Below are 13,299 nucleotides of genomic sequence, written 5' to 3' on the forward strand. Positions count from 1 at the left end.
GGAGTTGCTCAGTCACCAAGTCAAATTTGTTGGCGAATCATGCATTATAATAATAAAAAATTATGCAAAATTAATAACTTTTTCGTCTTGAACTGCTATGAATTCCAATCCCAGCAACTGAAAAAGAAAATCTAGATTCCTTTGTATGAGTTGTGAGTTTTTTTTTTTAAAGTTCAATGTAAGATTTCTGCATATGATATTTAATTATCATTTTTGGATTTCAACTTTGGATTTGCTCAAGCCGAAAGTTCTGTTTCGGCGCAAGAAGGAAGCCATCTGTTATTTTGCTTGTATCTTTTCTACGTCATATCCAGAAGCAATGAAAAGCAAACATTAAAACAAGGCATTACAGTAACAGAATATTTTTGGAAAACACATCATATCAGTTATCGCCCATAGTGTCTTGGGCAGCTCAATCAAGCATTCTTGACCAAAATGCAAACTCTTGTTTACTAGTATATCTTGCCAGACTGCTAAGTGAGCGGTAATATCGTGAGTAAACATTTTTATCATCAATACACTCCACAGGAGATTAAGACGAAAGCGTAGAGTTCAGGTATGGGTCTCTTGAGGTTATTTAGGCGCAAACAAAAATGGGTCTTGGGAATCATTCTAATCATTTTTGTTGTGTACCGATTTACTTACCATGAAAGTGAAAGTGAACCAAGTGGACGCAAGTTGAAGAACACCGGAGGAGTTTCTGTATTTGATTATGATCGCTATCTTTTTGCAAAAAGCCTGAACCCAATTCCAGAAGATAGCTGTCTACTTATCAATCCGAATGGGGTAAGTTGAACAATTTGAACGCAAGAAAATGTTCGAATCTTCACTATTTGAAGACGATATTTATATTCACAAATGCTAAATTCCGTATTGTAAACTTGGTCAAGTAATAAAAAAAACAATGAAAAAACTTACATAACAACATAATGGGTTGATCATGCAGGTTACTCATACATTTGGGCACTCAGTACATTTGAATGATTTTTTCCATTTGGTGCATGTGTTAGATGTGAATTCCCGGTGATGAGCATGTTGCTAATGCCCTTTCAATGTTAATTCTAGTCATGTATAAAAATGTGTACTAGTCAGCAATAAAGAAGACACAAACCATCATCGGGGATGACAACACATGGCGCAGTCGGTAGGATCCGGCTGTGCCCTCTGTCTTCCCGTGGTGCCGATCCGTGGCCCCTAGTTGTGGGCCGATCGGTGGCCTCTAGTTGGGAGCCGATCCGTGGCCCCTAGTTGTGGGCCAGGCCTCAGATGGAGGGTGGATTCCTCAGATGGAGGACAACCCCGTGACCCCCGATGGTGGTGTCGATCCCGTGACCCCGGATGGCCCGTGACCCCGGATGGTCCGTGACCCCGGATGGCCCGTGAGCCCCAGATGGCCCGTGAGCCCAAGATGGCCCGTGAGCCCGAATGGCCCGTGAGCCCCAGATGGCCCGTGAGCCCCAGATGGCCCGTGAGCCCCAGATGGCCTGTGAGCCACAGATGGTCCCGTGAGCCCCAGATGGTCCCGCGAATCCCAGAGGATGATCCCGTGAATCCCAGAGGATGGTCCCGTGAATCCCAGAGGATGGTCCCGTGAATCCCAGAGGATGGTCCCGTGAATCCCAGAGGATGGTCCCGTGAATCCCAGAGGATGGTCCCGTGAATCCCAGAGGATGGTCCCGTGAATCCCAGAGGATGGTCCCGTGAATCCCAGAGGATGGTCCCGTGAATCCCAGAGGATGGTCCCGTGAATCCCAGAGGATGGTCCCGTGAATCCCAGAGGATGGTCCCGTGAATCCCAGAGGATGGTCCCGTGAATCCCCGGATGGCCCGTGACCCGGGATGCCTCCCCCCCTGTGTGAGGGAGATGTGTTAGATGTGATATCCCGGTGATGAGCATGTTGCTAATGCCCTTTCAATGTTAATTCTAGTCATGTATATAAATGTGTACTAGTCAGCAATAAAGAAGTCACAAACCACCATTCGGGATGACAACACAGTGCATTACCTAGGAATAAAGGTACACAAAAGCCATTGCTCATCATTTTTTTCTAATTGTTCATTGATCTTCAGGTACCGTATCATGTTTGCATTCACAAAATTGAGGAAGATATCTATATTTCCGACTCCATAAGAAATGGATGGTCTTGGGAACCGATCTTGAGTCGCCATATTGGTTCATTCCTGGACCAAGGAGGATGGAACTCAATCTTGGTTGATATAGGTGCCAATATTGGGATTCATTCGCTTTTTGCGGCTAAGCTTGGTCACAGAGTTTTTGCCGTGGAACCACTGGATGTTAATTTAGTTAAAGTAAGTGTACAACTTGCATTGTAATTTTTTGTCATAAATCTCTTTTTCAAGATATTGATAACAGAGTTGACAGCAAAACATTCTTTCAAAATCTGTATTAGAAAATATTAGTCCATTAATTAAGTTTTGCCTCTACGATGGAGATCACCTTCTAAAGTATTACTTTCGTATTTCTTTTTATTTTCAACCACTGTCATGTAACAGGCTTCCTACGCTACACGAAATATGGTTTACTTTCTGCACTCCAGAGGGCGCTTTGTGAGTCACACTCTACCAAACATAGGGCCGATTGGGCCGATTCTCTTATTGAATTATAATGCGTTTGAGTTGGTTTTGGCTAATTCTATCAAATTCTTATAAATAATTAGTGACCCAGGTCACATAATGTCAAAAAAATGGGGCTCATGGCAGGTGCACTAGTTTATTTAGCAATCTACCACACCTCTTCCCCATTTCGTTTGGGCGGTCTAACGTTGGAAATAATAAAAAGGGCCCCTATGTGAACACAAATAAATGAAAGCTTCAAATGACATTACGCCTTTTGTTTCTTTCCAGATGTTTCATGCGTCCTTATTAGATGGTACTTCAAATTCCATGACAATCTTAGAAAATGCCATTGACATGTACGAACACGAAGCAATCATCCAGAAAAACGTGGAGAACCTGGGTGGAAGTTACCTCACCCCCCAAATTCACGGTCTTGATCAACTCAACCCCAACACGGTCCACATTCCAGCTGTGAGATTGGTTCAAATTCTTCATCTGATTTCAAATCACACCACTCAAACCGAGCGCCAAACTGTCGTTATGAAAATGGATATAGAAAAGTGAGATTCATTTCATTTAACATGTGGCATAATTTACATGCTGAAACAATGTACCTTAGTTTTTTATACACACTTTCTTCCACATTTTTTCGGACAAATAGTTTCTTGGCTAATTTATTTGACAATTGAACTCTTTAACCTTGCGCTTCTGTTAATTAAACCTGAAAATTCGAATTCAATCCAAATTGAATACACATTTTCAAGTTAGCATCATCAATTTCCGAAGCTATCGCCATCTACCGTTCAAAGGGCCGGTTTCTTGAAAAGTGGCTCGTTTAAAATTCTAAATTTGGCATCATTTCGCACGAAATTGGCATTCAATTCTATTCAATGTGATCAAGGAATGATTAAGCTAACGTATGCTTTCACTTTGTCAAGCATTTAACCTTTGCCATTGATGCATTTAACAAATTAATTGATTTTTTTTCTTGGATTTATGTACTGACTCAGACAGGAGGGTCCTCAGTGGGAGCTGGCCTGGAGAAAAAAGGGAGAAGAGACGCCCTGCATTTTTGAACGCCCTGCCCAACTTGCCTCTTTGGATTCAGCCCGCCACTTTCTGTAACTCATAGCTTGACCCTTAGATGGCGGGACAACGGCACCATCAGAAAAGAGACATCGGGCCGGATTATCGTGATTACCTTCCACCGTGAAGCTATTTTTCCAGGGTTTGCCAATACCCATCATTCGGCAATTCATTTTTTGGGGGTATTCCATTATGCACGTAGATTTCTGGCAAATGTTATAGCCCTTGTGAGCCCCAAATATGGCAAATAATCTGGCAAATAAAACCTAAATGTAGCGTATAAAGTGAAATCAAATCGCGAGAAACTAATCTATTATAGTCTTCACGGACTGGTTCTGAAAAATTCAAATTCATTTAGTTTGATAGCTCCTTGCCTTGCATAATTTGTCAAAAACAACTTTGAATAATAGCAGCTAAGATATGTAAGCTAAGGTAACTTGTCAAGGTCATGCCAATCGACACTTTTCGCATCATCTAAAACATTTTTTCATGACCTTGAGCTAAATTTGTTCTTCTGGTTTATAATTTGCCGGACAAGAACAACATTTGGACAGGTTGGAGTCTCAAACTCAAGGGTCATTTTATTTGTTTTCGATGGAGAGCAAATCGATGAATTAGCCAAGAGGGGACAAGACTGCATAAGAAATTAATGATGGGATGAAATGAATTTTCAAAATCAGGATTGTCAGAAAGCTAAGAAAGTCAAAACACCACCCAATCCGTCGTGAGATTTAAGGTTAGCTTTGACCAAAAAAGCAACCAACCCTGCTTTGATCGAAGAAAAATCAGGGTTACTTTTCGTGACTAATTAACGGGTTGCCGATGTTCCGCTAGTGATGCCATATGCCACTGAAAATGTAAATTGGTAGCCCTAGTCGCAACCTCCAGTAATTATTTATTTGATCCCATCAGTATCGGAAATGCAAAATCCACCAATTCTAAAAAAAAAGATATCTTTTTAAGGTACATACACGAGTTAAGGTACCCTACACGAATTTACCCATTTTTCTAAAAAAAAAAGTGACCGATAAATGAGGCCTGAAATCTTATTTGCCATTATTTTTGCACTTTTTAGCATGACTCGGTACCCAAAATACTGCACAAAAAATCATTCTAATGTATTCTTTATATGGTACATACTTCTCAACGATTACAAATAAAAGAAATCATTTACATCTCGAGATGTCTCCGACATTATTTTTTCAGGTATGAATGCAGGGCATTTCTGGGTTCGTCCGAAATTTTCGATATCCCCAATCTCTATGTGTCGCATATTGTCATGGAGTGGCGATTCGCGGACCGAAGTAAAGGATCAATTGTGATGTATCCGCCTTCTTGCCCGGAGACAATGTTGGAAGATCTGATCAATCTTTTCAATGATCACGACTACTATCCATTTTCGGATGATCTGGACTTGCTGGAGGCCAGTGAAGCCATGGGCTGGACCAAAGATGTGATTTGGGCGCACAAAGACACTCAGCTGGTTCAAGAGTTAAATCTCTTTTGATTGCTTTTACCCCGTATAATAAATGTCAATAATGGGAAACTTAGGCGGTGGGAGAGAGCAGCTTGTAAAACTATTCAATATTCACACTTCGAACCGACAATCTGTAATTTTACAGTATTTTCTTTTTTTAATAAAGTTGGGCTGAAAAGTAAATTAGAGACCAGCAGAACTGTCATGTCACTCATGTCAATTAAGTTTGACCAATGTAATTAATTGCATTGGGCTAAAGCCATTGAGTAGATTGGTGTTTTCTTCAGTATTAGATTTACACATTTGCAAGCAAAAATTCCCACAATTGATTCATTGAAAACAGCAATTATAAAAAAGACATATGCGTGTACTTTCTGAAATCAGGAAAACGGGAGAAGTATGCGTATTTACACAAGTTATTAATGAATAAACTGTAAAGTCAAAACTCAATATCAGCCCTAAATTATCCGCCAACTCTAATTCCTTGGTAGATCATATTTCTTATGACTATGCAGACGAGAAGAATAAGAAGTGTTTCTTATGAATTTCATCCGCAGTTGGGGTCAGGCAGTCCGAAAAGGTGTCAGTTTTTTTGATTCTGTAGTAAATAAATAACGATGAAAACATTGAATCCACTTTTGGTACCTACTAACAACATATGCCTTTGCTTTGTGGTATAGTCGTCGGAATGATTCCAGTAATGTAATAAATCACTTTAAGAAAATTGATAATTTAATATGAATGTTCATTTTTTAATTTTTGCATACTCACAGTTGTATTTCAATTCAGGAACCCCATGTTCAGTCAAATCACTTTTTTAGGTTAATGTTATCTGACTAAATCTTTGAGGGATAATTTGAATGCTTTTCAAAGGTTCATATTGTTATTCCATTAACACCCTCTTTTTAAAGTCATACTGTTTTTGCGCTTTAATTTCGGAATCCAGACATTCATCTTCCGTAGTTTTCTGTCGATCATCGTTGAGATGGTTTGATTTAATATCCTTACATCAAATTTCACACATTCAGAACTGAAAAAAAAACAATTTTCTTTTAGAAATCCTTTAAAAATGTTCAAATTTTCATGATACCAGGTTGTTTTTTTACCGGGCTCGCAAGGTTTTTGTCCGAGTTCTATGTGTGGTCTTGTCATCTTCAATGCATTCATTGACTCTTTGTCTCCAAACTCTCCGTGCAAGACCATAAACTAAACCAGAACCAGAGCCCAGTTTTTTAAAGCCAAGGAGTGAATCTTAGATCGAGAAAATGTCATACTTTACTGCATACTTTGGATCTTTTCTCAATCTAAGATCTACGCCCAGGCTTTAAAAAACTGGGCTCAAGTGGCTATCGAGGGGGGCAACATGGGTAAGTCCGATCCACTTTATAACTCGTCTTTCTTCGTACGCAGAATCTTTGTCTGAATTCCGAGAAGAAGACAAACCATTTGGTCCTGTTGCCATTCCCGACCCTCTGAGAAAGTTTGAATTCTCAGAACAAGAGATACATTAACCACCATAAGAAAAGTACGCTTCTCGGGGGATTCCCTGTTATGATTGTGGACTAACTGCCCTTCATCAAGGACGATAAACGTATCTGGTGTATTTACTGGTTGTGGAATGATTAATCTGGAATGATCATGTTCAAAGGAAATTAGGAATACACGCGCAATATGGCACTGAATCATCAACCTACTTGGATTGGTGGTTTAGCCGTGCTAAATCTAGGATGTTCTTTGTGGAAACAAGTTTTTGATACACACACACTCAACCAACCAAATGTGGGCCCCGGAAGTTTTTCTCCACATAATTGCTGGGGATTGTATTTTTTGAACGGTAAAAACATAATGCGTTGCAAAATCTGCTTTAAAGTGTGAAATTATTCTCCAATCCGTTTTATGAAGCCTCATTTATGACAGAAAATGCATTTTTTTGCAACATGAATTCAGGGGCCCAATCAACGTCAGATAACCTAGCTTGGGCATCGTACAATTCGTAGGAAGAGCAAATCTTTTGGATTTTCAAAACTGCTCCAGCGATCCCGAATGCCAAAGCTCGCCCGCATTTCGGGTGGTTGTGGAAGAGAAACAACCTATTTAAACCATGTACCAACCAAAGAGAGCATCAGTAAGCGACACAAGTTCCAATTAGAAACATCTCAGAAAAAGGCACAGGTACTGACATTTCTTATCACTCATAACACATCCCTGTTGTTAGGGAACTTGGCGCAAGCCCAATCTAGTTCACAGTTTTGGCAATAAAAGGAACGAAAAGCGGTTCCTTTTTCTTACTCAATCCTTGTCATTCACAGATTGAACATGAGAGGTATCATCCTTTTGGCTGTCGTCTGCACGGCATCAGCCTTTCCTCAAGTCTTCAATAACGATGGCACCCGATCTGGGGCCTCATATGGATCCGATGGCGGAGCCGGCCAACAAACTCAGGACCTCATTGACGAACTCTTCAAGCCCGTGAACAAGTATGAGGAGGACACTGAAGAGTATATTCCCAAGCAAGTTATTGGTCAAACTTACAAACCTCCGGTGGAGAAGGTGGACACGTCCCATGAATATTGCGAAAGCTACCCGGGTTACGAGTGCGTCAACTGGGACCGATGCGATGAGAACTTCGAGGTCATCACCAATGGAGCTGGTTTGTTTGATGTCCGCATTGGACCCTCCAACACCCAGGAGATCGGTTTCGACCCCTTGGACAGCAAGTGTCGGGAGTCACTTCATGTGTGTTGTGTCAAGAACCAAACTGTCATTGACTACTACAAGACCACTACTCAGCCCCCCATTCCTGAGCCCGAGCCTTATCGATCCCGATGCGGAACTCACAACAAGAACGGGCTCGGCTTGAGAATCCAAAATTACGAAAACTTGGCCGAAACTCAATTCGGAGAGTTCCCCCACATGTGCGCCATCTTGGAGGTCAAGGGAACCAACAACCTGTATGTTTGTGGAGCTTCCATCATTGCCCCTGATGTGATCCTGACCGGTGCTCATTGCGTCAAGTAAGTATTTCAGTTCACACAAAAAGCAAGTTTCAGCACCTAATTTAACTCCATTTTTTTGATTTGCACAGAAAGCATCAAGACTCCGTGCTAAAGGTTCGATGTGGAGAATGGGACACTCAACAACAAATTGAACCAATTCCTCACCAAGACCGCATTGTTAGAGACATTGTAATCCACCCTGGTTATGATGAAACCACTTTGTACAATGATGTGGCTCTCCTCTTCACCGAGACCGAATTCATCCTGTCACCCCATGTGGACGTCATGTGTCTGCCCAATCTTCAAGACTTGACCAACGGCTACGGTACCGAAGGTTGCATTGCCACTGGATGGGGTAAAGACGAATTCGGAAGCCAGGGTGCTTATCAGGTCATCTTGAAGGGCATTGACAACATTGGCATCACTAACAACGAGCAATGTCAAGCTGCTTTGAGGACAACCCGTTTGGGCGAATACTTCAGCCTCCACGAGTCCTTCCTGTGCGCTGGCGGTCAAGCCGGTGTTGACACTTGCAAGGGTGACGGTGGTGGCCCATTGATCTGTCCCATTTTGGACTCCTACGGCAATCCTACAGACCGCTTTGCCCAAGCTGGTATCGTTGCCTGGGGAGTAGGTTGTGGTCAAGAGGGCATTCCCGGCGTCTACGCCGATGTGTCCAAGGCTTTGTGCTTCATTGATGCCGCCACCCGATGCCACAAAGGATTGGTGACTGACTACTACGGAATCAATGGATGCAATGCTTGGGCTCAAGACGAGATTGCCGCCTTGGACAATATCATCTATGACCTCCAAGCTAAGGCTGATGAATATGAGCAAGGTTCCCGAGAGTGGCGATCTGCCACAGGCAAGGTTCGCCGACAAACCGTCAAAAAGGCCTCTTATGAGACTTTCGTTGGAAAGTGCTTGCCTTCCGGTGACTTCCAAGATGGATATGACCAAGGGGAGATCGACGTCTCTGACTTAGGCCGACGTACTAACGAAAAGGCCGCTGCTCCAGATGCTGGTGGAGACTCTTACTCCGATGACGGAATTAATGACGACAGCGTTGCCAATGGTTACGGTAATGAGCCTGGTCTCCGTTCCGCTCCTGCTGATGAAGCTGAGAATACTGAAGAAGCCGATGAGGGCCAATAGGCACAACATGTGATTACTTTTTTTATGCCTCATGTCCATGACAAGTATTATAATAACTAAGCCAATAAAAATAAAAAAAATATTCATAGATTTTGAAAGCAAATTGGTGTTGTCGGAGCGAAATTGAGATTAAAGATTGGTTCCTGAAAAACGTAAAAACACTTATTGGGAGCTCTTTCAATTTCAGCATCACAGATTCCTAGATTGCTTGTAATAAATCTCAGGGTTAATAAGCAAAAACAGGTTTACGATAAGATTTGACTTTGAAATGTAAAGTTGATTTGAGTGAACCAGTAAACGTAAATAAAAACTTTTAGCTGGATGGTATCTGGTAGTTTCATGAAAATTGCAGAACAAATTCGAAAATACCTAGCTGCATGCAGGATGCACCACAAAGAATATTGGGATGCAAGACTAAAAGTAAGATATTGTGGAGGCGGCACCCTCACTTTTGCATTTCTTGCATTTTACCATGTCAGTTTTACGACATACTTTTCCGATCATGCTCAAAATATCCTCAGTACCCCATAACAAATTTCTTGAACCATCATTTGAAAAAGATCCGGAAAAAAGAAATAGTCATTGTGACAGCTGAAGAAATCATCCATTCTTGTGGCCATCAGAATTAACTTTTTGTAAAGTACAGTGCATAATATACCCACTCAGTTGGTCATATAGAATCTGCAAAAATGCCCAAGTTAAATAGATTGAAAAGAAAAAGAACGATACCAAAAGGCATACTCCTAACTCCCCACAAATACCCTTGGTATCAGGGTTGATTCCAAGCTTGGGTTGTAAACACAGCTGAGCATGAGCGTGCACAACGCCCTCCGGTTTTAAAGGGTGTTCTAAAAAAATCATTACCCCATATTTCAATTAAAAGTGGGTTTTGGTAGAAGTTCAGCTTGTTTACAAGGGAATTTGTTTTGCAATAATATACATTCCATCAATATCAGATCGTTAAATAGTCACCAAGGCAAGGATTTTTTCGGATGAAAAACATCCGCCCTTGGGAAGGCCAAAAGCAAGCATTGTCCTATAAGGTATGGACCAATCTGCATAGATTGTGTCGTCATACCTCGACAACACTTTTTGTCTGAGGGCTCGGCAGCTTCAAAAATTTATCGTTTTCCAAGGGCAACTAGCTTTGATTTTGAACAATTATTTAGGTGAGTTATGTTATGTGAAAGCTTCGTTTTTTCATCTTAACAACTCATTCTTGTTTGATAAATGATCATTAAATAAAAGAAGCGACAATCTCATGTGAAATACATTGTAAGGGCAATTTGGATTTTTTAATATTCTGGGAGTTATCAACTTTGCAGTACGTAAGACATCTGAGAACATTGATTTGAAATATATCTAAGTGCAGACAAACAAACGTGAAAATGAGAGAATACGCTGTAAGATGCAAAACTTTATTAATGACTATTACAGGAACAATTGATTGCCCCAGTACACGGGCGCAATGAATGAGCCACCAACTCTCCTGGAAGACGTTTCAAATTCTCCATGGGTAAAATTCTGAACAATTATGATTTGTAAATAAAACAGTGTTAGACAGGCAAATGCACACCATATGCTTGGTAAGTCACAAACACATTTCCAATCATCATTTATAACATAATAGTTTTCAGGTTTTCCTACACACCTTCATAAGTTTTTGGTGACTGACCTTAAAACCATCACTTATGCTAAACTTTCTTTCAGCTTTTTAGAACAATTTAATGAAAAAGGAATATGATAAAAAGTCATTGGTATGTTACAAGTATACAACATTTAGCTTTATGTGTATCCCTATTTGAATGTCAAAAGTGTTGGCAATTTTACCATTATAGGAATTGAAAAGTCTCTCAGAAGGGTGGGTGATGTATTTATGGTGTTTGAATGGATCTGCAATAAGTTGTTCAGAGAAAAATACCTTATCAAAGTCAGGCATCTTAGAGCGTATTCTTTTGTTCCTATGTTCGTTTGTCCGCAACAAGAGGAGGGAGAGGAGAATGAAAAGGTCTAAGGCTTTCCGAGTGTTTCCTTTGAAAACGCGCAGGACTCAAAATTAGAGCAACCCTGTATACTGCCTGACCCCCTGGAGACTGAACTGAAGCCGAAATGCATTTGTCGGGATTGAGAAGATTTATATGGCTGACAAAGACGAGCTTGAAATGAACGTTGGCCAGTCATGTTGATCTCGATCAAATACCTGAGCGTCACAGTTGGATACGAGGTCTAAATGGGAATGTTGAACCCATAAAGCCACTTTCTTTGGGAAGCTTCCATGACTATATGAATGCTTTCAAAAGTTCATGGTGAATTCAATTCTGTTGCTGAGCGTCTGACACTTATCTTAAACCTGATTCCTTCCCAGGAATTAGGCAAAGGGAACCGGCAATTTTCCTGGTTTTTTCATAACGACTGATTTATCACAGTTTGGCCCCATTTAGTGCATTTCGCATCGACCAGAGTTACTCAAGCGAGAGATTTACTCAATTTCGATAAAGATGAGACGAACGTTGTAAATCTGGTTTCGTGTGGTTTTTCTAACGACAGGAAACCACTCCGTAAAAGATTGTTTACAATCATATGGCCCGTTTTTTTCGACCATTCGGTTGGTTGAAACGACGTTTATTGCGTGTTTGTAATTGGGAATCGAGCCTTTGAATGAGCTTCCGTTTTAAATATTTGCATTTGCAAACGATGTTCCTTGTTCATAGGCCAACTGCTGTGAATCTCAAGCAAAGCGCTTCTGCTAGACTTAAAAGTAAATGTCACCAACCTTTGACTTTTATAATATTTAAAGGGTTTGTGGGCTTTGTCTACTCTTTCGGGTTATTTCTGGACGACTGGAATCTGGGTGTCTCGGTTTGTTTTCTCGTTACAAAAAATGCTTTACACATTTGATCTGGAATGTCAACAAATTAGCAATGCGAAACTACCTGGAATTTGAGAAATTTCTTTACGAGAGGCAAACAGGTAATTACATCATGGCTGTGACGAGCTTTTCGAACCCACCAGAACAATTCTTGATGTCATCAAGAATCACTCCAAAAGTGGATAAATGGTCATCTGTCAATTGATGTGTCTTATTGTTTGTTTCTCGATAAACAAATTTGACACTGATAGACCGCAGGTGCTTTCCAATATAACGGAACCTCTTTATTCGAAAATTGATTGTCGGTTTTTAAGAAACCTACCCTTTAAATGTCAGTACAAGGAGACATTTAACTTCAAAGAGGAGTGGGCATATGATTCATTTCATGATTTCATATCAAATTGTAGCATCTCCTGCGAGCTTGTATTTGGTTGAAATTAGAAATATTTGCCAATTTTCGTTTCCAATCCTTTTGTTCAAAAGAGGATGAGTTTTGAAGTTCATGCACGCCTACTTGCAGATTGCGTCATTTTCCCCACAAGCTTGATATTTCTTGAAAAAAATTAGTTTAGTAAATTTACAGATCAATCAAATATCTAAACAAGAAGTCAAACAAGGATATTACCATAGATAACTTCATATATAGATCGATCAAGGGCGCTGCGATCGCATGTTTTCGTCTCAGCTGTCGCTGGTAGAAAAAATGCTTCATTCGTAGTCAAGCTACTTAGGACAACTATGGTGCAAATTTGAATCGTTGACGGCTCGTCCAAATTCAGAGTAGAAACCCCTAATAAGACTCCTTGTCAAGCAATTGCTCTCGTCCAGCACGCTTCATAAAACGGGTTTGAGTAAGTTGTCCGACCACATTTTTAAGAACGAAATTTTGAAGAGGTTAAAATGGGGCTCAAGTTAAAGTTTTCATCCATGTGGTGGAAACACTTAATTGAAACGCAAGGAACAAGCCTGGGTTCAGGCTGACCTCCAGAGGTGTCGGAATTACCTTGTTTACGTATAGGCGCAATCATGTCGCCCACATTCAAGCACATTGTTGGGAGATTAAAACGAAATTCCAAATGCCTCATCATTGCGTTGCAATTTCGGATACATTTTGTTACACTTTCGAGATTTTCGAGATG

The 13,299-nt window shown here is 40.7% G+C and overlaps 3 protein-coding genes across 5 annotated transcripts; 2 read left to right on the forward strand and 1 right to left on the reverse strand.

Moving 5' to 3' along the window:
• The first annotated feature begins 519 nt into the window (after nt 1-519).
• LOC131882406 (uncharacterized) lies at nt 520-5,323 on the forward strand. Of its 3 annotated transcripts, none has more exons than XM_059229540.1 (4): nt 520-786; nt 2,071-2,310; nt 2,866-3,137; nt 3,588-3,952. In XM_059229540.1, exons 1-4 carry the CDS (start codon nt 559-561, stop codon nt 3,700-3,702), a joined length of 855 nt encoding a protein of 284 aa, XP_059085523.1. In that variant the 5' UTR covers nt 520-558; the 3' UTR covers nt 3,703-3,952. The 3 variants fall into 3 exon arrangements, with proteins under 3 accessions (XP_059085523.1, XP_059085524.1, XP_059085522.1); XM_059229539.1 differs by lacking the exon at nt 3,588-3,952 and adding an exon at nt 4,870-5,323 and having other exon boundaries at nt 525-786; XM_059229541.1 differs by lacking the exons at nt 2,071-2,310; nt 3,588-3,952 and adding an exon at nt 4,870-5,323.
• Nucleotides 822-1,930, reverse strand: LOC131882407 (collagen alpha-2(I) chain-like). Its single transcript, XM_059229543.1, has one exon. The coding sequence runs from the start codon at nt 1,895-1,897 to the stop codon at nt 1,283-1,285; it is 615 nt and encodes a 204-aa protein (XP_059085526.1). The 5' UTR covers nt 1,898-1,930; the 3' UTR covers nt 822-1,282.
• Nucleotides 5,324-7,168: 1,845 nt separating the features above from the next.
• LOC131882403 (phenoloxidase-activating factor 2-like) lies at nt 7,169-9,381 on the forward strand. Its single transcript, XM_059229537.1, has 3 exons — nt 7,169-7,312; nt 7,450-8,154; nt 8,226-9,381. The coding sequence occupies exons 2-3, from the start codon at nt 7,457-7,459 to the stop codon at nt 9,289-9,291; spliced, it is 1,764 nt and encodes a 587-aa protein (XP_059085520.1). The 5' UTR covers nt 7,169-7,312; nt 7,450-7,456; the 3' UTR covers nt 9,292-9,381.
• Nucleotides 9,382-13,299: the final 3,918 nt, after the last annotated feature.

The sequence above is a fragment of the Tigriopus californicus genome, chromosome 6 (genome assembly GCF_007210705.1).
Source record: "Tigriopus californicus strain San Diego chromosome 6, Tcal_SD_v2.1, whole genome shotgun sequence".
NCBI classification, from domain to species: Eukaryota; Metazoa; Arthropoda; class Copepoda; order Harpacticoida; family Harpacticidae; genus Tigriopus; species Tigriopus californicus.